Here is a 25,443-nt window from a genome sequence, read left to right on the forward strand (position 1 = left end):
TGGTAGCCCAGTCACCAGCCTTTAACCCAGGTTTTGAGAGGCACACCACTTCCTTTCACCCGAAAGGTAGAAGATCTAGACGGGGCTCCTCTAGAAACCCCTCACAAGGTAGGGGAGGATGTGGTAAGGGTGGCAAACCCTCCGAATCATCCAAGCAATGAGATTCTCCAGGTAGGAGGAAGACTCCTACACTTTTGGGATCATTGGACCTTCGATCCCCGGGCCCACAGCCTAATCAAGAATGGACTATGATGGAAATGGAACAGATCTCCACCTTCATTTCCTCAATTCTTCCAACACTCCCCCCCCCCTCTTATTGGAAGAATATACTTTAGAACTCTTGAACAAAAAGGTTATAAGGATAAAAAAGTCCATCAAATTCCAGGGAAGGCGGTTTTATGTTCTCAAGAAGGACACAGATAAACTCAGAATCATTCTAAACTTGTCTCCACTTAATAAATTCATCTAGAACAACAAGTTCCGAATACTAACCTTTCAACACATAAGGACCTTGTTACCGAAAGTGGCGTACACAGTCTCAATGGACCTGGCAGATGCTTACTGGCACCTTCCAGTCAGCCACCCCCTCTCTTCCTACCTAGGATTCAAGCTACAGAAGATAAAGTATGTCATCAGAGCCATGCCCTTTGGGCTAAACATAGCCCCAAGGATTTTCACGAAAGTTGCGGACGCAGTCGTACAACAGCTACGCTTAGAAGACGTTCAGGTAGCTGCATCCCTGGACGACTGGCTGGTGTGGGCAGCTTCCAAGACTGCTTGTCTGCAGGCACCCACAAAGGTGATCCAGTTCCTGGAACATCTGGGCTTCAAAATCAACTACAAGAAGTCTCGCCTCTCTCCCGCTCAAGAGTTTCAATAGTTGGGAATCCAATGGAACTTGCAGTCACACCGCCTCTCCATTCCACTAAAGAAAAGGAGAGAGATCGCGGGTTCTGTCAAGAGACTACTGAAATCCAACAGCATTTCAAGACGCCAATAGGAAAGAGCACTGGCCTCTCTCCAGTTCACAGCAGTAACACACCCAGTGCTAAGAGCACAGCGGAAAGATGCATCAGGAGTCTGGAGAAGATACGCATCAAACGCTCGAAGAGATCAACAGAGACCGACACCGAACTTACTGCGATCGCTTCTGAGGCCGTGGTCAAAGGTCAAGAGCCTAGCAAGAACTATTCCCTTACAACCACCTCAACCATCGATAGTCATCCACACGGATGCCTCGACGGAAGGATAGAGAGGTCATTCCCATCAAAGGAAAGCTCAAAGGACCTAGTCATCCCTGTTCAAGACCTTTCATATCAACATTCTAGAGGCCATGGCAGTCCTCCTGACATTGAAGAAACTATCTCCACCACAGATCAGACCAAATCAAGCTAGTCTTGGACAGCGAAGTGATAGTGAGATGTCTGAACCGACAAGGCTCAAGATCGCTCTACATCAACCACGTGATGTTGGCCATCTTTCGCTTGGCAAGAAAGAAAAGATGGCACTTATCTGCAGTTCACCTACAAGGGTTCCGCAATGTGACGGGGGACGCTCTATCCAGGCGAAAGTCAATAAAGTCAGAATGGTCCCTAGACGCAGACTCATTCTCCTTCATTTTGGAAAAAGTCCCAGAACTGCAGATCCACCTCTTTGCAACGTGCGACAACAAGAAACTACCTAGATACGTAGCCCCATTCGAGGACCCTCGGGCAGAAGCGATGGACGCCATGTCCCTCGATTGGAACAGATGGACTCAGATCTATCTGTTCCCGCCAACAAATCTCCTGCTGAAGGTCCTCAACAAGCTGAGATCCTTCAAGGGGACAGCAGCAGTCGTGGCCCCCAAGTGGCCCAAGAACATTTGGTTCTCTCTGGTGATGGAACTGAGGCTGAGGCTGTTTCCTCTATTGAACCCAGTTCTATCCCCACTTGTTCAGAAGTCGACTGTTTTCACTTCATCACTGAGATCCAAAAACCTTCATCTCATGATTTTCTTGCATTAGCAGTCAAGAAAAGATTTGGGATCTCGAAAGACATTATCGACTTTATAGAAGAATACAAGTCAAAATCAACCAGAAGGCCATATGAATCGTCTTGGAAGAAGTGGGTCTCTTTTGTTAATGCAAAAAAGCCGACGGAAATCTCGATAGATTTCTGCCTGGCCTTCTTCATCCACCTTCACGAACAAGGCTTGGCTTCCACCACGATAACTGCGTGTAAGTCAGCTTTGACTAGACCTCTTCTATATGCCTTCCAGGTGGACCTGTCAAACGAAATCTTCATCAAGATTCCGAAGGCATGCGCTAGACTTAAACCAGCAACCCCTTTGATGCCCATTTCATGGTCTTTGGACAAAGTCTTGCACTATGCTTCGAGCTTGAACAATGAAGATTGCTCCCTAAAGGATCTAACACAAAATGTGATATTTTTTTTCGCTATAGCCTCAGGGGCTAGAGTTAGTGAAATAGTAGCCCTATCAAGAGACGAGTGCCATATTCAGTTCATGAAGAGGGAGAACTGAATCTTTTTCCCGATCCTACCTTTCTCGCCAAAAACAAGCTACCCACCAAAAGGTGGGGTCATTGGAGAATCTGCCCTCTGAAGGAAGATGTCTCTCTATATCCAGAAGAGTGTCTCAAGGTCTATCTTCGAAGAACTTCAGACTTCAAGGGAGGACAGCTCTTCATAGGGGAAACCTCACGATCAAACTTATCCCTAAAACAACTGAGGGTGAAGCTATTCGCAGAGGGGATCCTGACAGTACACCCGCAGGTCATGATCCGAGAAAAATTGCTTCCTCGCTGAACTTTTTTCAGCATATGGACTTTGATAGACTCGGCTCATATACAGGTTTGAAATCCTCTAGAGTCTTTTATAACATTATGCGAAGCAAGTGCATGAAATCAAACTCTTTGTGGTGGCGGCAAGTAGTGTTATAAAACCTGTCGTCTAGTGCTGCAATGAACAATGAACTGTTTGGGACTTTACAGTAATGGGTGAAAAGGTGTTAACACCCATAAGTGTAATACCTTTTATTGAGGGTCACCCTGGTGCCCCTGGGACTGTTCTTTATAAGTATAGAATCTAACCAATAACACCAGTGCCGTGTGTACATTCGTACGCAGTGTTTGAACTCATCCAACATCTACAGTGAAATTATCTTAATAATTTTGCAATATTTTTGAGTGGCCTCGTTAACACATATTTCTTCGCTTACAGGTGATAAATATGTATCTAGCTTTAGAATATTAGTTATGGAGTATATGATTCAATTTTAATACATTCGTTGTTGTATTTATGTTGTCTATACAAATAAATATGAAAAATGTATTTGCATCTTATTTGCCCCATAAGTAGCTGAATGAAACTAACCAGAGTCTTTTAATTATTTCCTAAAATAATATAAAACTCTTGAAATTGCTTCGACGTGTGAACATACTTAGGGTAAGTTTGTTCCTACGTATACAAACCTTCTCGCTTCTATAGTCAAAGTTGACAGTTTCCCTGCTCGGGGTAGGAAGCCCTAAGCTCGTTCCAAGCTTAGCGGATAACATGAATAACGGAGCGTCATATATTTATGTGGTCTGGGTGACCATATAGAAGCTGACTCAAGGTTAAGGCACTTATACAAACCCACAGATATAGTACTTTTAGGTAATTCTCTGGTAAACTCCCATCAGGATGACATGGCTGAGCCCAAAAAAACAGATTTTGAAGAAAAGCGAAAAATAAATTTTTGGGTGAGATAGCCATGTCGTCCTGATCGACACGCCCTCCTTTTCTAGAAAAGGGGCATACATATGTGACAAATACCCACCCAAAACTACTCTATCTGTAGCCATCCATGCTTAATTTCAACAAGGAATGAGTTTCCATGCTTGGCCCTGTAGTAGTACGGGAAGGGGACCCACCGGGTAACCTTGATGACGGCTCCCCTTCATTTTCGCCACTCTTCCCCCTCAGAGCAAAAACTCTAATCGGGGTGAAGATTGCCATGTGTCATATCAAGAAATACGTCCCCTGATATTATGCGATATCCTTAAGAATTTTCTTAAGGATACTCGCGCCAGGAGTTAGAATTCTGGAGACCTATTGTCAATTCTCTGGGGGTATCACTGTACCTAAATATCCCTTAGAAAGCTGCCTAAAGGAACCTTCCATCTGGACGACATGGGTATCTCACCCAAAAATAGATTTTTTGAAATTTACAGGGATTTATGAAATGGATATTTACTTTGTCCATACCAGTTTTCATTTTGAGATCTGTCATAGAAAAGCCACAACAAACGTTTATTTCAGTATGGGTTGAATGGTTATTTTTGGCGGTGGATTAAATTGTTCCTAGAATAGTTCACATATCTAAATAAAAATTCCAGGGATTGGTGTAAAACATAGTTTCTCTGTTCATGCCAAATTTTATGGTAATATCTACAATTGAAAAGACACAGCTATCATGTTACCTTCTTAAATATGCTGTTAAATGAAGCAAAATTACAGTGAACTGTGTGATAGTGAGCAACATCAACGAGGGTCAATGCTGATCTCATAAACAATATCCACCCCGAGTTGCACCTAGTAATAACTAGAGTTCCTATATAAAACAAGAGTAGCGCCAACCTCAAAACCGGGCGCCATCTTGTATTCCGCAGTCACCAGCAAACCCTTCGTACTGGTGGTTCAGCCTGATGTTCTCTCTCTCTCTCTCTCTCTCTCTCTCTCTCTCTCTCTCTCTCTCTCTCTCTCTCTCTCTCTCTCTCTCTCTCTCAATACTAAATAAAGTATAAAAATGCAAATAAGACTATTTGAATAAGAGAATTAATATATCTAATTTCAAAGCTTATAAGATGTTATTGTAGAATGACTAATCCAGGTTTTAATAGAACTGCAGCTACCATTCAAGTTGAAGAACCTATCAGAGAATAAACTGAGGTGAGACAAACGCCGTAGTGGAAAAAGAATTTACGCTGTATAGAATTGTCAAACGTATCACACCTTTTGTTTACTTTGTGCATAATATATCATGTATGGATATTCATATATGATTTTCCATTTATTGAACACAAATTTGTGTTTTTCTTCGTGTTTTCCGCATCTGCATACTCCATTTATTACCATTACTCTGCATGTAATTATAGCCTTGCTTCAACACTGTATATTCTTTTCTATCCCTTATGCTATTGGAACCAAAATTAGGCCCACTACAATATCGTCTCAAGTATCTTAACAAAATATTAGGGGTCCAGTATGACATTTTTTATCATAGTATTGGTTTCAAACAATAATTCTTAGTTTCGCAGAAGCACTTTGAAAAATATCAATTCGAAAATAAACGAGTTAATGAAAAACGAAAATAAGGGGGTACGGAATTCCAACCTCTTTTTCACCATAGCCTCTCTAAATGTAGGAAATCTCCAGCTTAGTTAGGCCTCCCTGATAAATCTAGCGAGGATCATGTCAGGTTGGATTATGCATTTTGCTAATTTCAACAAAGCAGTAGCATCTTGAGTACTAGAAGGTTTTACAGTTGCTGTACACAGTAGTAGAATTATGTAGTAGTACAGGTACTGTGGTATTCACCATGAATATATGTTTTGTTATAAGATATGCTAGTTCATATATATAAATAAATATATATATATATATATATATATATATATATATATATATATATATATATATATATATATATATGTGTGTGTGTGTGTGTGTGTGTGTGTGTGTGTGTGTCTGTGTGTGTGTGTTTGTGTGTGTGTCTGTGTGTGTTTGTGTGTCTGTGTGTGTGTTTGTGTGTGTGTGTGTGTGTGTATTGTAAGGAAAACGTCTTTCTACGCTTGTAGCACTCTTTTTACCTTGTACATATTCTGTGTAAATACCCTGTAAGTATTGTTTATGCATTTAGGTGCAGACTCACCTGCCCTTCATTTTTATGTAAGACTCATTGTTATATGTCAAGCGTGGGCTTTTATATTAACTATAAAATCAATGTGAGAAAACACAAATGCATTTCTCACCTGTTCGCGGTCGGACAGTCACCTACCCAGGTCACTACAATTCCGTCCGCACAGGTCAATGTATTCGACCCGTCTCAGAAATAAAGTATCACTCAACTATGGGGTGTCTCTTATACCTTACAACTGGTGACCCCCGAGTTTTCCCGTAACAGATGTAGAACGGCACTTACGATGGCGATTTTGACAAATCGTTTGGGCTTGCAACTCCACATACTCCAACGCCACTAACAGGCTTATTACGGAGAAAATCATTTTGCGTTCTGGCGTTTTTGCCACGGCAATTAGTGACTACATGGTTGCTTGGAATTTCTACTCCGTTAGCGAACTAAATACGGCTCACTACCAAGCTTTAGAGTGTGAGATCAGATGAGAGATTCAAAAGTCGATAGTACCTCGTCCCTCGCAATCGAAGGGCACAGCGCAGTACCCACGCAAACAAGACAAACGGCCACACAAATTTCGATGGGACAGAAGTTACAGCTGCCTTCATTCACACTGGATGCAGCGCCGGTATGGTTTCAGCATGCCAAGTCCGACTTCAGATTGGCAAACATCACAGACTATTTGAAAAAATCAGACACGGTGATGGTAATGCTGATGCCGGACATGTTCAAAAGAATCTCCTCCCGGCTGAAACAGAGGCCGGGACCCATAAGGTACGGCAACCTTAAAGATAAACTGACGTAGGTCTATGTTCTCCCAGACCCCTGAGGGCCCAGCACGCCCTCGACCTAATGACAATGCCCCTCAGTGACATCCGCCCCTCAGCAACCTGGGACAAACTGTTGGGCCTCCTCCAGCTGAACAAGCTCGACACCAACTGAGAGCCCAGGGAGATAAGCCTACCAAGGGAGATCTTCCTCCAGCGCCTTCTCCGAAGCATCCGCGGCCACCTGGAGGGCGCCGAGGACCTGCAAATGTCATCATTGGTTGCAAAGGCCCACAAACTCCACCTGGCAGCCCAGGCTGCCAGATACGCCACCACCACCTCCATCAACGCCGTCACGGAGGAGACAGATGAGTACCTAGTGGAGCCAGATGCTGTAGGGCTCAATGTGATCCACGGCAGAAGATCCAAGTACTCCCGCCCCCAAAAAATAGGTGGGGGACCGCACTTACAAGTAACCATGGAGCAGGTGAGGTCCGATCATACGGGCTTCTACATCCTTGATGTCAACTCAGGAAGAAGGTTCCTGGTGGATACCAGTGCTAGAGTGTCAATGATTCTGCCCCGAAGGACAACCACTGCCTTCCATCAGATGACAGAACCGCTTTGGTTGCAGCAAACGGCAGCCCCACCACCTGTTACAGGACAAGGACATGAGATATCTATCATGGGCCGGAACTACAGCTGGCCTTTCCTGATCGTAGACGTCAAGGGGGCCCTCCTGGGCGCCGACTTCCTCGCTCACCACGGACTGCAGGTAGACATGCGTCACAAACGACTAGTGGACCAGGGGACCTACCGGTCCCACCATCTCTTCAGTGGGCCCAGCCTCCCCAGGGTCTGCTCAGTCACGCCCCATGTATACTGCCGCCTGCTGCAGCAATTCCCGGAGGTTTCAAACACGAGCTCTGCCAAATGGAGGGCGTCCCCGCCAAACATAGGATATTCCGCAATATCTCTACGACAGGTGCTCCAACCTACTGCAGGTTCCGACACCTCCCTCCACAAAAGCTTCAAGACACCAAGCACGCCTTCCAGGAGATGGAGTGCATGGTAATCTGCAATAAGGCATCCAGCCTGTGGGCCTCTCTGCTGCACATGGTCAATAAATCTGACGGGAGTTGGAGGCCCTGCGGGGATTATAGACGCCTCAATCTGGCCACGATACCTGACCAATATGCAGGATCTCACCGGAGCCCTCCATGGGGCCGCTATTTTCTCCAAGATGGACCTCTTACAGTACTATTTTCAAGTCCCTGTGCATCCCGATATCATCCCAAAGACGACCATCATCACCCCTCTCGGGTCCTACGACTTCTCTTACTTGACATCCAGCCTGGGAAATGCTTGGGCGTCTTTCCAAGTGTCTGATGGCCAGCATTTTGGGGGACCTTCCCTTCTGCTCTGTCGTCGTCGAAAACATCCTCGTGTTCTCCATGATGCGGAAGGAACACCTGGGTCACGTAAGAACGGTTCTTAAGTGACTGCAGGAGAATGGCCTTATAGTACGCTTCTACAAATGCACTTTTGGGGCTGAGAAGGTGGAGTTCCTGGTGCACGAATTCTCAAAAAAGGGCGTGCGCCCTGTGATGTCAAAGGTACACTCCATAAACAAGTTCCCGACGCTGACCTCTGTGAAGTCCCTCCAGGAATTCATCGGCATGGCGAACTACTACCGGAGGTTCCTACCCAACATTGCTGGCATGATGATCCCCTTCTTTAACGCCCTGTAGGGGAAACCGAGGAAGCTATAGTGGGGTTCCCCTCAACAAGAAGCCTTCACGCAAGCAGAGATTGCCCTCTGCAAGGCCACAACCCTGGCCTACCAGGAACCCGGGGCCCCCTGAGGTTAACTACGGATGTCAGTAACATTGCGTGCAGTGCCGTCCTGGAGCAGGTGATCAGCGATGTGCCCCAACCACTCACCTTCTTCAGCAAGACGTTAAAACCACCCGAGACTCGCTATGGCACTTTAGACTGCGAGCCTCTGGCAGTGTACCACGCCATCAGACATTTCAATTACTTGCTGAAGGGAGCCTCATTCACAATCCTGATGGACCACCAGCCTCTGGTCCATGCTTTCACCAAGCCCAGGGAACGCATGGTCCGCCCGACAGCAACGACATCTGGTGGCCATCTAGGAGTTCGGCTGAACTATCAGCTACATTCCAGGGAGAAAGAATCTGGTGTCCGACACTCTGTCAAGAATCAGTATCAACACCATCTACATCAGGTTGGACTACGAGGACATTGCCCAGGAACAAACGGCCAGCTCCGCCATAGCAGACGGAAGGTCCTCCTCCACCTCCCTTCAATGGAAGGATGTCTCGTTACCTCCCAACGGCCCCACGCTGCTCTGCGATACCACCACAGGCTGCCCTCGACCTTTCATCTCCATCAAGACGAAGGCTGGTATTCGACGTCATCCACGGCCTCTCGCACCCCTCATCAAGGACTACCACCAAGCTGATGACCAACAAGTTCGTGTGGCCAGGGATCAAGAAGGATGCATGCGAGTGGGCGCATGCATGCATTACCTGCCAAACCAGAAAGGTTGGCCATCACACCGAGTCAGGAGTCGGGAGTTTCCCTCAACCTAAACAATGGTTTGGATACATCCACATCCACATTGTGGGTCCCCTACCGACCTCGAGTGATGGCAGGTACCTCCTCACAATCATAGACCGTTCAATGAGGTGGCCAGAGGCGATTCCCATGACCGAGCATTATCGGACGCCTGTCCCGGATGACATGACAACCAACAGGGGTCTCGCTTTCATCTCGGACCTGTGGGCATCCCTCGACCGCCTGATATGGATTAATCTGCACAGCGCGACGGCCTACAACCCCGCAGCCAACAGCATGGTCAAAAGAGGCCACCAGTCCCTGAAGGCAGCCTTAATGGCCCGATGCATAGACAAGCATTGGGTCAAGCAACTTCCCTGGGTCCTCCTCGGTCTTGGAATGGCCCTGAAAGCAAACGGCGACATCACTTCGTCAGAAAAAGTCTATGGGGAGACACTCATGGTCCCTGGCGAGTTCTTCCCCTCCAATCCAGACACCAAAGACGTCAGCCTCGCCCAGCTACCGGAAAGGGCAGGAAAATTCACGCCCTTCCACAATACGTACGCGAACAGGACAAAGCATATCAGGCATGCCTCGCTGGACACCTGCCGCTATGTCTTGATCAGGCAGAACAGTCACCATCCCCCCTCTTATATATATATATATATATATATATATATATATATATATATATATATATATATATATATATATATATAGTGAGGGTCGAATTCATTGACTTGTTCGACGGAATTGTAGTGACCTACAATTGTTATATGTAGTATCAAGATTGTTAAAATGTTATTTAGTAGTAAATAATGATAACCAAAGAATAAAACTGATAGTAAAGATATGATATAGTATTGAAGATTATTGATATTGATATATTTGAGCGTGATATAGGTATTGCAAGTAAGATATTAATTAATTTTATTGATATGTTATTGAAATGTGATATATAACTGAAATGTGAAAAATGAAAATTGTAAAGATATGATATAGTACGTAATATATGTAGCGAAAGTAAGATATAGTTGTGGAACTTGTGTGATGTTCCGATACAATGTGATATATCAGTGAAGATAAGATATATTAGTGAACATGTGATATCGATTCTGATATCGTAGGAAAAATAATGACAATAAAATGAGGGGACATTTAGTTTCCATTTGTTATAAACGCTGGAAAGAATTCGTAATAAAAAAGGAAAGTAAAATAGAAAGAGGTGCACACAGAAATAGCAGGCTTTGATCGAGAGAGAGAGAGAGAGAGAGAGAGAGAGAGAGAGAGAGAGAGAGAGAGAGAGAGAGAGGGGGGGGGGATCTGAAGGAAAGTCTTCCTAATAGAATGGAAAGAGATGCAGGATTACGTGGAAATCTAAAGATTTTATATGATTTCTCATGTCTAATGACACACTTATAAGCAGATGAGCACAGCATTATGTACTATCACGTCACTAATTGTATGTAAAACAGAAAGAAAGTCTGTGGACATAATAATACATCTTGCCAGCCACTTGCCACGGAGACACTGGTTAGTCTGGTTGCCTGGTAGCCTGCCACCCGGAAACAAAATGGTGCCCATCAATCTGCTATATGGTAACTCGTATGGCACTATTCCTGTTTCTATAATGTACTCTGGTAATAACTAACTGGTACAACTCGATACGGATATTGTTTATGAGATCGGCATTGTCCCTCGTAGATGTCGCTCACTATCAAGCAGTTCACTGTAATGTTGCTACATTTAACAGCATATTTAAGAAGGCTACTTGATACCTGTTTCTTTTTGCAAACTCATGTTGCCATTCTCCTTTATAAATACTACAAAATTTTCATCCTCACCGCTAATCCTAAAATAAGTGCTTAGTTGCCTTCATAATATGTTTTCTGCAACCGTCTCTATCTTGATCTTCTATGCCAAAGTTTCCACTGAAGCCCTCTTTCTTCCATCCTTGCCCTCACCCATCTTTATTACGTGCTTATACAACATGATTATGAGTCTTATTTCAAATCTAGTTTCCATACTTTCCAAACGTGATATTTCAAGTCTTTCAAAATTTCTCATTTTTCATCGTCACCTATTTCTTTACTATACCTAAGCATAATCGTCAGACATCCCAAAATAAGGCATTTCTACTGCATTTTTTTTTTTTTTTTTTTTTTTTTTTTTTTTTTTTTTTTTTTTTTTTTGTCAACCTGAAGAAACAAGTGAAAATTTTAACGACATCTTTACCCAACATTCGCTTGAGCTAAGAGGACTTGAAACATACTGCTGTATGGTAACTAAGGCAGAACAGCAAATCTTACAATAGGTAAAAAAAAAAATAAATGCAAATAGAATTGTCTTCATAATTAGCCTACACAGTCATCGCACTCAGATCACTCTATATCATTATAATTTTATCATTATCCTTATCATAACTATCACCATTAGTATTATTGACATATATTGTCATTGTTGTTATTGTTTGGTACAGATCACCCCTATCCCCCATGGCAGCTTTTCTTCTATGTTATCCTCTTTGATAAGACTGACATTACTAACAAAAAATCAATGAGGAATTCTTTGTTCTACACACATAGAATCAACTATTTTTCAGTAATAAGAATTCCCAATCCCTCATGGCATGGTTCATTTAATCAAGGGTGTATAACATACAACGTCGAACATAAAACGCCGCGGTAAAATATCTCTGAGATGTAGGCTACTGTCTGTTCTCAGCAAGACCTAAATCTATACATCTTGGGTTCTCAGCAGCTAAAAGATAAGCCAAGGCGCTTACGGTGACGTGTATGATAGCCAGTTTTATTATGGAGTTCAATACCCATCGAGTACAGCTGAGATAAGCAGAAAATTCAATAAATTGTTGCAGTGTTTTTTATATAAAGTACGATTATTACCCTTAGGTATTTAACTTGAAAACACTTCCACAATTTCGTAGAAAGAGCTACGAAGTTACCAAAAATGGCCGCTAATTTCACCATATAATATTCCATAAAAGCCGGCAATCCAAAAAATCTTTGCTCTTCAGGTGTTCATGAAAGCACCCAAAGCAAATAAATCTAAAATTTTATTTACTTCGCCTCGAGTGATGTTATAATAATCAAGTCAAATTTGCAGTATTCAATTAAAAGAGTTTGGGGCTTTGAAACAAAAATCGTGATTTGGGAACGAAATAAATACTTCCCAAGGTTAGGCAGCCACATCTTACACACACCCCAATTGATATACTAAATCAAAAATTTATATTCTTTGATTAAGTAGAATTATTTTGCAAAATACATTCACTGGAGTTCTAAAACTGTTCCAGATTTCCTTCTGTTCAATAGTCAGTCGTTATCAAGAATTGAAAGGTCAAAGTAGAAGTTCTTTGGGAAAGAAATATTGACATTTACATATATCCCTTTGGCATATTTTTTAAAACCCTATGCTTGAGTAATTTTAGATGTTATGCGAAATCTCTGAAAAAAACATAGTTTCTATATTTTTTACTCAAGGTTTCTTCATAAGAGAAAAACATACTACAGAAGTTGGTAATAATAACAGGGGATTCACAGGGGAACAAAATTCCTCACCAGCATAGATATCTTGGATGTTTCTTGTGGGGCCTCTGTGGTCCTCTTCATTTCCGTCAATATCCATCCTCATCAGTTGACGGAAACCATCAAAATATAGCTGCGAATGAAATACAAGTAAGTCTTAATTTGAGCGTGTATGGGTAACAGTTTCATAAGGAATACTAAAAGATATTGGGAATGATTTGAGAAAATGTCATTCTATAAATCATAATCAATTTAATCTTGCTTTTAATGGAAAAATATGGCCCGTGCACGATGGTTATATACGTATTTACTATGGATTCATGTTTAAAATAATATCAACCAAATTTAAGTAAATGTAATAGAAATGGAGTACCACGCATAAATCTGCTTTTCGAAACTACTAAAAAACTGATAAGAGTGACAATACCAACTTGCTCCATATTACATTACTGCTTTTTTAAGCTTTTTCACTGCTAATAGTTGTGTAATAAGTGTACAATATCACAATAACAGTAATAATCTCAATAAATGGTTAAAATACCATAATAATAGCCAACCGTTGCGATACTACCTAGATTTATGTCACGTTAAGCTCCAGAGCCTTTAAATATGCGCCCCGAGACTATATAACAAGTTCCCACGAAACATTCGAATGATTGAAGACATTAAAGCTTTCAAGAGGAAACTGAAGACTTTCTTATTTCATGAGTCCTTTGATGGTGACGATTCAACAGTAAATGAACAATACGTGATATAAAACGATAAATACTCTGAACGAACAAGGTAAAATGACAGTGGAGGTCCTGTAGAGAGCGGGGTTCCCTTGCTGTATGGGACCAGAAAAGCAGCCATCAAAGTAAAGTAAGTGGGAGAGTTATGGGGTCGTTTGACTGGCCAGACAATGCTACATTGGATCCTTTTCTCTGGTTACGGGTCATTTTCCTTTTGCCTCTACATACACCGAATAGTCTAGCCTATTCTTTACATATTCTTCTCTATCCTAATACACCAGACAACACTGAGATTACCAAACAATTCTTCCTCGCTCAAGGGGTTAACTAATGTAACATAATTGTTCAGTTTCTACTTTCCTCTTGGTATGAGTAGAAGAGACTCTCTAACTATGGTGAGCAGCTCTTCTGGGAGAAGGACACCCTAAAATCAAACCATCGTTCTCTAGTCTTGGGTAGTGCCATGGCCTCTGTGACATAGTCTCCCATTGTCTTGGGTTAGAGTTCTCTTGCTTGAGGGTACACCCGGGCACACTATTCTATCTTATTTCTCTTCCTCTTGTTTTGTTAAAGTTTTCATAGTTTATATAAGAAATATATATTCTAATGTTACTGTTCTTGAAATATTTGATCTTTCCTTATTTCCTTTCCTCATTGGGCCATTTATCCTGTTGGAGCCCCTGAGCTTATAGCATACTGCTTTTTCAACTAGAGATGTAGCTTAACTAGTAATAATAATAATAATAATAATAATAATAATAATAATAATAATAATAATAATAATAATAATAAAGTTAGTTATTACAATCGGCGCTGTTGGCTGCACTGCAGCCCTAGTGCCCTTGTGATGTTTTTGTTTACTTTGACTGGCACACCCAACGTTTGGAAACTAAACCATGTAACATACAACGTCTGGATCCCTGTCTAGGAGAATACCTTACTGTGCTACTAGAGGGGCTAAAATAAAGAAACTGGGATATATTAGGAATGAGTGAAATTAAAAGAACTGGAGAATCTTATATAGGCTACAGTAGTTAAAAGGCGGCCTTATATTCTGCTTCAGAGGACATGAAAGGAACAAAGAAAATGGAGTGGGGTTTCTTATTAATAAATATCTTGCAGTTAACAGAAGAATATTGTAATGTAAGGACATCGTCTTACCCGCCGTGTTTCCTCTTCCTGGACTCTTTTCTGATATTTGTTCCACACATTAGAATTTTGTATCACGATGTTGCGCTCTTTGATAGCTTTATCTTAATGTATATTACTGTATATCTCCTTAGGCTACTGCCTTGATATTTGTTAATTTATTTTGAATGGAAACACAAATGATTTTGATGGTTGAAAATGTTTCCCTCCCGGGCTGCTTTTCCGCCCGCACTCTGTAATATAGTGACCATTGCAAGTTCAGTAAATTGTCAGTCTCTCTCTGCTCGTCTTGTTGTCCTCACAGTAGCACTAGTGATAGAATTGTATGATGAATTATCAAACTAAATTGCAAGTGTCTAACTAAAGATCATTCAAACGTATGTACCAACAACATCCCATATAGATGAAGAAATAATGGATTTTGAGCAAAGCGAAAAATCTATTTTTGGGTGAGAGTGTCATGTCGTCCTGATGGAAAGGTTCCTTGAGGTAAGAGATATTTGCTACAGTGATACTCCCAGAGAAATAAACCGAAGGTCTCCAGGATTCTAAATCATGGCACGATTATCCAATTAGGGATATCGCATAATATCAAGGGACGTATTTTTAGATACGACACATAGCAATCTTCACCCCGAATAGATTTAACTCTTTGATGTAAGGGGGAAGAGTGGCAAAAGAAGGGGGTGCTGATCTAGGTACCTGGTACACTTCCTTCCCTATTACTACTAAGACGCCATTCCTTTTCTTGTCGTTAAGCAGAAATGGCCGCAGATAGAGAAATTTTGGGAGGGGTCAGCAAAGGGGTGGGTCCATCAGGACGACATGACACTCTCACCCAAAAATAGAGCATACTAGAGAATTAACTTGAAATTACTATAGCTGTGGGTTTGTGTATGTGCCTTCTACCTTGAATGGATTTCCTTATCTGGTCTGCTAGACCTGTATGTGAAATTCCAGTTGATTGTCATTTCCACTAAGCCTGGAGCTGGTTTAGTGCTTCCTACCTCCTGCAGGGAAAGTGTCAACATCGACAATAAGGATTCAAGGTTTGAATTTCCGCAGGAACGAAAGGTAAAACTTCAGTGATTACATACCTTGGAAATCTGTATCCTGATTTCAAATTCTAGGCCCTTCTAGGGCCTAATTAAAACTCTAGCATGTTTACTTTGTCTGTAACTGAGATAGCAGTAATAAGACGCAAATATGTTTAGTATTTTTACTTTACAACTAGATTATCAAATGAGTTTACAATCGAGTGTGAATCTGATCCAGCATTAAAACAGATCAGGGTCCATATTTTCTCTTGTAGGAAAAAATTTGTAATTTCATTATCAGATTAATGCCACTCAATGGAGATGTGAAACCAAATCTGTCTGACTTGTACAGATTTTGGGAATGCATAAGCACTCTCTGACGCAAACGTTCACTCAACACTGATGTTATTGGTCAGATATGCACCTGTATGGAATGGTGCGTTAATCATCGTTGTGATTTGCACTAGATTGTAAGTGCACCCATGCACCCGATGCACTATGAAGTCCCAAAACAGTTCACTGTTCAACGCAGCACTAGACGACGGGTTTTATAACACTACCCGCCGCCACCACAAAATGTTTTATTCCATGTACTTGCTTCGCATAGTGTTTGTATAAGACCCTGGATGATCACCCAGTGTATGAGCGGAGTCTTTCTAAGCCCATATGTTGAAAGAAGTTCAACGAAGAAGCAACTTTCCTCGGATTGTGACCTGCAGGTGTACTGTCAGGATCCGCTCTGCGAATAAAGTAGATGAGCTTCGCTCTCAGTTGTTTTAGAGAGGTTTGATCCTGAGGTTTCGGCTCTGAAGAGCTGTCCTCCCTTGAAGTCTGAAGTTCTTCAAAGATAGACCTTAAGACACTACTGGGCACAGAGAGGTATCTTCCTTCAGTAGGCAGATTCTCCAAGGACCCCACCTCTTAGTGGGTAGCTCATTCTTGGCAAGAAAGGCAGGATCAGGAAAGAGGTTCAGTTCTCCTGTGTCTAGGAACTGAATATGGCCTTCGTCTCTAGATAAGGCCACTATTTCACTAACTCTAGCCCCTGAGGCTATGGCAAACAGAAAAATTACTTTATGTGTTAGATCCTTTAGAGTACAATTCTCATTGTTTAGGTTCGAAGCATAGTGCAAGACTTTGTCCAAAGACCACGTGATGGGCTTTGGTAGGGTTTCTGGCTTGAGTCTAGCGCATGCTTTTGTGATCTTATTAAAGATTTCACTAGAGAGGTCCACTCCAAAGGCGTACAGAATTGGTCTCGCCAGGGCCGACTTACACGAGGTAATCGTAGTAGAAGCCAGGCCTTGTTCGTGTAGGAATATGAAGAATGCTAGACAGAACTCTAACGATATATCTGTCCGTTTCCTTGTTTTCACAAAGGAAACCGATTTCTTCCAAGAAGATTCATATTATCTCCTATTCGAACTTGACTTATACTCTTCGATGAAGTCAACTTTATCCTTTGAGATTCCAAACTTTTTATTTTCAGCTATGGTGAGAAAATCGTGAGATTTAGGTTGTTGGTTCTCGAGGATGAAGCGTAGACAGTTGACTTCTGGACCAGTTGGGATAATGCTGGATCCGATAGAGGATACAGCTTCAGTTTCAGCTCTTGAACTAGAGGGAACCAATTGCTTTTGGGGCAATTGAGGGCCACTACTGCTGCTGTCCCTCTGAAGGATCTTGTGGAGGACTCTTAGCAGGAGATTAGTTGGTGGAAACAGGTAAATGCAATTCCACCTGTTCCAGTCAAGGGACATGGTGTCCATCATCTCTGCTTAAGGGTACATATAAGGGGCTACGTAACGAGGTAGTTTCTTGTTGTCGCTCGTTGCGAAGAGGTCGGTCTGTAGTTCTGGGACTTTTTCCGATGTGAAGGATAATGAGTCTGCGTCTAGGGACCATTCTGCCTGTTAGGGGTTTTCGCCTGTATAGAGCGTCTGACGTCACGTTGCAGAACCCTTATAGGTGAATTGCTGATAAGTGCCATCCTTTCTTCCTTGCCAGGAAGAAGGTGTCTAATATCACATGGTTGATGTGAGGCGATCTCGAGCCTTGTCGATTTAGATATTTTACTACCACTTCGTTGTTCAAGACCAATCTGGTGTGGATTGTTTTGCGAGGGAATAGTTTCTTCAACGTCAGGAAAACTAACAGAGCTTCCAAAACGTTAATATGAAAGGTTTTGAACTGATGCAATCAATTCCCTTGCACTTTTCTCTCATGAGAATAGCCTCCCCATCCTTCCGAGGAGGCGTCCGTGTGTATCACCACTGATAATTTTGGTGGTTGCCGGGGAATCATTTGTGCCAGGCTCTTGGCTGTTGACCACGGCCTTAACTTCGTGCGGAAAAGGGTCGGGGTCAACCTTGGTTGATCTCTTCAAGCGTTTGATGCGTATCTTCTCCAGAATCCTGACGCATATTTTAGACGTGATTTTAGCACCGGGTCTGTCACTGCTGCAAACTGGAGAGAGTCCAATACTATTTCCTGTTTGCGTCTTGAAATACTCTTGTGATGGATTAGTCTCTTGACAGATAACTCTATCTCTCTCCTCTTCTTAGATGGAATGGAGAGGTGGTGTGACTTTAAGTCCCATTGGATTCCTAGCCATTGGAACTTCTGACCTTTAGGAAGGTGAGACTTCTTGCGATTGATCTTGAAGCCCAGGTGTTCCAGGAACTGGACCACCCTGTTGGCTGCCTGCAGAAAAGTAGTCTTGGATGCTGCCCATACCAGCCAATCGTCTAGATATGCTAGTACTTGAACTCCTTTGGAGTGTAGCTGCTGGACAATTGTGTCTGCCGGCTTCGTGAATATCCTCTGAAGACACACTTCTTTTGTAGCATGAATCCTAGGTAGGAGGAGAAAGGGCGACTCAATAGAAGATGCCAGTAAGCATCTGCTGGGTCTATTGAGACTGCGTACGCCCCTTTTGGTAGAAGGGTCCTTATGTGTTGCAAAGTAAGCATCCGGAACGTGTTGTTCTCGATGAACTTGTTGAGTGGAGACAAGTCTAGAATGACTCTGAGTTCGTGTGAGTCTTTCTTGGGAGCACCAAACAGCCTTCCCTCGAATTTGATGGACTTCGCTTTCCTTACTACCTTCTTGTTTAAGAGTTCTGAGGTATATTCTTCTAACGAAGGGGTGGAGTGTTGGAAGAATTCTGGATAAAGGGGTGGAGTTCTGTTCCATTTCCACCCGATACCATTCGTTAATAGGCTGTGGGCCCAGGGATCAAAGGTCCAGCGATCCTGAAAGTGATACAGTCTACCTCCCACTTGGAGCCCCTCTTTGCATGGGGTGTCCTAAGGATTTGTTTCCGTGACCACGTCCTCTTTGGTCCCGAGAGGAGTTACCTCTGGGCGAACTTCTTTTAGGGTCTTTTCCTTTCTGACTAGAGTGAAAGGAAGTCAACTGCCTCTCAAAGTTAGGGTTAAACACTGGCGACTGGGCTACCAGTTGTTGAGAGACCATCTGGAAAGTGGTCCGAGGCATCGTGATCATAGTCACAGCAGGCAGTTGTGCAGGTCTGCGTGGTCTCATTGCCTCTTTATTCTTGGGCTGGGGATATCCGTCCGAGGAAGATTTCCTCTTTGAGCTCATGCCCCACTTTTGGAGAAGGTTCCTGTTCTTCGTGGCTGTTCTGGCTATGATCTCTTGGACCAGTTCCTGTGGGAAAAGGTCTTTACCCCAGATGTTCTAGGTAATCAGCTTCTTTGGTTCGTGTCCTATGGTCGCTGAGGCCAAAACAAACTCTCTGCAGGCTTTCTCCGCTCTGAGAAAAGCATATAAGTCTTTCACAAGGGTACCCATGTGAGACTTAGCCAGGAAGATGAACATTTCTGTGGCGTTCTGTAGACCTGCACTCAATACCAGGCAGTTCTGAGGAAAAAGGGAGGCCGCAAGTCTCTCCTTCATATCCTGTTCCCTCCTCAGAAGATGGTCTGGCAACTTCGGAAGGTTCTCACTGAATTGCTGGCCTGGTATCTCTGGATCCAACTTAGAGACGGAGAAGGTTAGGTGGACATCCTTCCACTTCTCCTTGTAGATAGGTAGTCCTAGAGAGAATGGTTTGCATTCCTCTAGGGTTGGGCAGGGTTTGCCCTCGTCGACTGCCTTCACGGCAAAGTCTAGTGCTTTCTCCGAAAAGGGGAAAGAGATGGAGGAAGGAACAAGAAAGGTGAGATGTCTCTTGCTCAGTGCTGAGACTTTGGAGTTGGTGTACTCGGCTCCTTTCAAGATTTCAGGAGGGTGGCTTGTGCCATGTCATGCTCGAAGACAATGACCTCTTTGGGTACCGTTTCCTTACGGCCTGCATGTACATCCCCCAGTCTCACGTAACATTCTGGGTAAACTGAAAAGTTAGGTCAGAACTCAAGATCTTCAATCAGTTTGGTCCCCAACTTCTCGAAGACGAATAGTTTCCCATTCATCATGAGCATATGCTCCGCATACCTCCAGGGCTTGGTTTCCGAGCGGTGAGGGAGATTCAACCCATTGAGGGTCCGGTCCTGCAACAGTATCTGCTGCTGCCTGAGTGATTTTCTCATCATCTCTTGTTCCTTTTGGAATAATTCCATCATCTGTTGAATCAAAGTGAGGATCGCTTCAGTCTTGTCGGCATGTGCCACTGGTTGTGGAGCTGGGATTCAAGAAGTTGGCGGCATAGGTTGGTATGCCGTCACGGCGAACTGAGGGTCTTCGGTTGTCGCTGAAACGGATCCTTCTTCCTCCGCTTGTGGATGTTCCACGTCTTCAGGGCGTCCTTGCAGTAGGTCCTTCTCAGTGTCAAAGGATACTTCTGACGTACTTTCTTGGTGGATGTCCATGCCTTCCAGTGTCTTATGTATGTCCGCGTCGATCTTCTCTTGTATGAGGGCAAACTGGACCTGTTCCTGGGGCACCACCACGTTTGGTAGAGCCTTGGGGAGCAGTTCTCTTTGTTTGAGGACTACGGTACAATGAATGTTGATATTTATTATTTTCAAGCAGTTGTTTATGGCACCTTTTCAAGTCTTTATATCAAGTTTTTCAGCATCATTTTGCTCACCAGTACTTTGCTTTAGCTTCCATGCATAACTCAAATATTTGCGTTCAACAGTTGCCATGTCATTATGTCAAATTCCTGACATCCCACAACTCATACTGAAAGTGTACTACCAATGCCACCCTTTATGACGATTTCCTTGGAGATCGCATCCATGACTCCTGCGGTCAGAATTGTATTGTAATCGTACACCTAGTTAACCTTAATTATTCCCCAGAACTAGGGTCAATAAATTATTTATACTTTCATGACAAGAAGAAAGTAGCTTTTCTCCTTTTTTTCGCTGTACAAATTCGAGGTTTTTATGCTAGTAATTTTCTTTGAAAATATTTTTTGATTTAGACCTTGGATGTCAGACCGAACTGGGATTCGCCCCCATAATTATGAATTTGTTCTTAGCCGGACTTGTTGCTGAACTTGACTATAAATTGGCTCAAGTTTTGGTTGCACTACCCTCATTCCTAGGGTGGGGAAAATTGTGTTTATTGTAATTTAAATCCTTTTATTAGACTTGTCCCGTACGTTTAAAGTTAATGTTGCACATTTGCTTATCTTAACAGTTCTGTGAAGCATTGCCTGCAATTTTAGTTTGTTCCCGCATTTAAATTTGTATCACTTTCACATGAATGATTTCAATTAACGCTCGCCGCGTTTTGTTAACTTTAAAAGAACGTTTATGTGAAGAAATGACTTCACTTATTCATCCAGTAGATTTTTCTCGCACTGGTTAATAGATAGTTTTTATCATTTCGCACTTTACGTTTTCTTCTGCCGAGTTACAGGTAAACTGCATTAACTTTGTTGATAAATACACCATGTTTTCATGACGTCACTGCATAATATTGGTCTTTTCCTTAAGAGGCCCAACCGGTATGCTAATATATTGGGCTATCCAATGAAAAGCACAAAATCCTGAAAAAATTCAATGTGCTTCGTATGGCAATGGAGAATACATATACAAAATTTCTTGCCAAAATTCCTCTTACTTTCAATGTTACAGGGTAATTATTAAAGTAACTCAATAAGAAAAAAACATTGATCCCTACAAGAAAATGCAGTATTTCTTCTATTATCGTGAATTTTGATAATTATTACATTTTAATATAGAAAAATTGTGAGCAATGGCATCTGTATAGATTTCTTGAGTCACAAGACGATGTATTACACCCTTTGGCCTTCAGCGCTAGCACAAACCTCAGGGAGACTACACTCACTTTTACGTCTATTTTTCTTGGTTTTGGCAAGAATTTAATCATGCTAAAGAGGAAAAGACAAATTCAACATCTCACTAACGTAAGGAAGAGGAAAATTGGCTGTAATAAGAGTTCAGAAGTGGGTAACATCAGCGATATTAGCGAAGTTAATGAAGGAGCGATCGTCTCGCTTGACCAGGAGCCTAAAGAAGCAAAGGACCTTCATTTATGATTAAATCATGATAAATAACATGAAATTCATAATTCATAATAATCATGATTTATTAATATTGTCTTTGCAAAATACGAAGAAAAGTTTTGAACACCCTTATCTCAAAACTATACTTATTGACCTTCAAATTCTAACATATCCCTTGGTTGTAAAGATATTGCATTGAAATTTGGTATATAACTTAGAAAGACACTAGAAAACAATCAAGAGTTGCCCTTTTTCTCACATTTTTATTTCACATTCCCCCCACCCCGATTTATAACGTTTATTTTTTTACCATGATGAAAAAATTTATATTTAGCAAAGAAATTCCTTGAAAAAAAAAACTCTCTATTTAATTGGAGACCTACATCACGTCTATATAGAGTACTAATCCAAGGACTGAATATTAATTATCAAGGGAAGAGATAGAATTTGAAAAACACTCATTTCCAGGATGAATTGCCCTGGTGCCATAAAACTAAAGACAAAACTCAAATGCAGTTTGAAGATGTCCTAAGTCACCCTGTTAAGTGGTATGAATGTCAAAGTCCTGTCCTCAAAAATCGGCATTAGCCCGCCGGCCTTTGTCGAAAGATGACCCAGGTGAACCTATTTTGAACTTATCCCGACCCTACTCGCTAGTGGGACGCTGACCTGAGAAGACAGTCCCCATATTCACCTGCCTGGCTCACCCCAAGACATCGCAAAGGTGCTTCTTCTGATCCACAACAACCAGAAGTGGACGGCGAGAGAGAGGGTAGACGAACTTGGAATCTGTGCCAGCGACCCAGATCAGCCAAGAAATGAGGAACACAGAGGGGTGGGCTAGTCAGCAAAAGGTGCAAGCAAGCTTTAACGGCCATTGTCAGGACAAGGGCTACGCCATAAGTTCTTGGAAGTGAGTGCAGTTAATTACTTGGGCCCGCAGTAAATTTCCCCATTCTTAAAGTAGATCTTCATTTTATGTTATTTGAATATTGCTAGCGTTCTACACAATTCTTGCTGAATGTGTGGGATTTTTCTTTATAAACCTTTTGTGTATAATTTTTGCTTTTAGAGACTAGTAAAGTCTCGGGTCACAGGACCATGTGTCTGACCTCATTCTAATCATTTACCATTGCAAAAGATGTCGAGTCTAGAGCAAGAATATTTTTCATTTCCCTTTTGCATTTCTTTAAGTGTTTTTAATTCTTTACTTCTCTATTTTGCTGATGTTAAGATGTCCATTTTAGTATTGTAAATTTATATAATAAAGTAATTAGATTAGGTTACAGATGATCGTATCTCTACTCTATTTCATTGATTGTGTTTGTAATATGAAAAATTTAGTTCAGGACATTTATACCTGATATATTGAAAAGAGTAAGTTCATCTAAATAACATAAGGGTAAGGGAGTTAGTGAGCGTATACAGTATTCATTCTGAGTGCTTCGAAGGTAAAGATCCTTATTTTTAATTTTACATCAATACATCCCTGTTCCCACCCATTGCCATTGTCTTCATTCATAATGTGAAATTCCCGTCCGCCATCTAACTAGGGTCCCTAGGACAGAGCCAAAATAGAGCCTTAGAGTGATACAGCTTTAGACTTGACTAAGCTAAGGCAGGCCATCAATAAATTACTGTAATTTATGTGGCGAGTTTTCAGGTCTCTGAACAAAGGACACTTTTCTATCAGAGTGAAGGTTTGTGAACTGCATCACCAAAGTTATTGTCAGGGTGTTGTGCCCTTTAATGTTAGTGCTCCCCTGTTTTTTGTTGTTGCATGTCGTAGGGAGACATTCCCAGTACAAAATGTTCCCACTCAATAATAAAAATAATTCTCCATAACCTTTATTATTCACTTCATCTAACATGTTTATCATTCCCATGTATTGTCTGACCTTTCCTCTCCTCACTCCTCTTTATGTAATATTGTTTCAGCTTCTTGACTTCCCATTTGTGTATTTTAGCTATGCAAATTACTGATGATTTGAAAAGAAGGACACTGGGTTGGGTTGCATTCTCTTTATGAATGTTCATGTAATTCTGGATGTTTAATCTGATAGATTTGTATTTAAGTAACTCGTTAATTTGCATAACTCATTAAGTAACTTGTGATTATTTACTTCTATGTACCTATTTATAAGTATGTTTAGCTAGGATTGTTACCTATACCAGCTGATGAATGCCACTTAAATCTTTTGTATGTATTCAAATTTTTTATGCTAGATCGTAGGACTATTTTTGTAATTACTTTCCCCTGGAACTGCAAGAACACTCCTTGTAATTATATAAGCACCATTCAGCACCTATGAGAAAAGTAAAAAAAAAAAAAGAAGAGATCCATTTGTCCAGTTGACTCTGCTCAGGTCCCAGTTCCGGGAAGCTTCAATGGGCCACTTCAATACATAACCCAGAGTCAGCAGGTCACCTTAGGCCAAGTGGATCTCACACCTTTAGACCTGACGTTCCAAGGACAGTCTCTTTTAAAGGGGCAACAGTTCAAAGTCCGGAATCTAGTTACATTCAACAAGCCCAACCAGAGACTGACTTCGTTTAACTAAGATATCATGTTTGTAGTCGTCTGACTTACTCTAAGTGGCATGTCCGGTATTTTACGAATTATGCTCTAACGGTTTTTCCCATTTTTTTTTTTTATTTTTACTTCGTTGAACGTACTAAAGTTGTTCAATTGTATTCTCGTGTTATTGTTTCAATCATTTTTACTTTGATTGCATGGCTAGCTCGAGCATTTGATAATGGAATCAACAGTGTTTTGCCATTGACTTTTTATTAAAACCTTGGTTTCATATGCCATTTGTTAACTGCTAATTCTAATATCTGATTGGTAGCTTTACAGTTTATTTCTTTGTCAGTTGGCTGAAAATTCCTGTGATAGTTTGTGTAAATAAACGCCATTCTTAGGTTAAAATTGTGTACTGCTTTTAGCTCACACCTCATGTAGCATAATTTTGAATTTGAAATGTTAAATAATATATACTGAAAGTGCTTGCCAAAGTTGATTATATAATGTAATCATACGATAGAATGAGTCCCGTTGATTTAATTGTGTGAGGTTAATCATATATATAAAATGAAATTACTGACATCGTAGTTCTAAATGAGATATAACTAAGGTGAGTTTTATATTTGTGACGCAAGTAATGCTATCGATGTCAATCCCTTATTGTATTGTTCTATAGTATTGCCTCCCAGTAGTCCTTAGAACGATGTGTGTAGGCTTAGCAAACCACGATCATAGCGGTTCTCAGGTTTGTTGAGTGTGAGAGTGTGGC

The 25,443-nt window shown here is 41.7% G+C and overlaps 1 protein-coding gene across 1 annotated transcript in view; it reads right to left on the reverse strand.

The window, feature by feature from the left end:
* The window catches only part of LOC137641366 (uncharacterized), a 413,026-nt gene that overhangs the window by 319,148 nt on the left and 68,435 nt on the right, over positions 1-25,443 (reverse strand). Inside the window, 1 exon segment of the mRNA XM_068373852.1 lies at positions 12,825-12,924. Within this exon segment, the coding sequence (XP_068229953.1) occupies positions 12,825-12,924 (100 nt within the window).

Source organism: Palaemon carinicauda, chromosome 5, assembly GCF_036898095.1.
Source record: "Palaemon carinicauda isolate YSFRI2023 chromosome 5, ASM3689809v2, whole genome shotgun sequence".
NCBI lineage: Eukaryota > Metazoa > Arthropoda > Malacostraca > Decapoda > Palaemonidae > Palaemon > Palaemon carinicauda.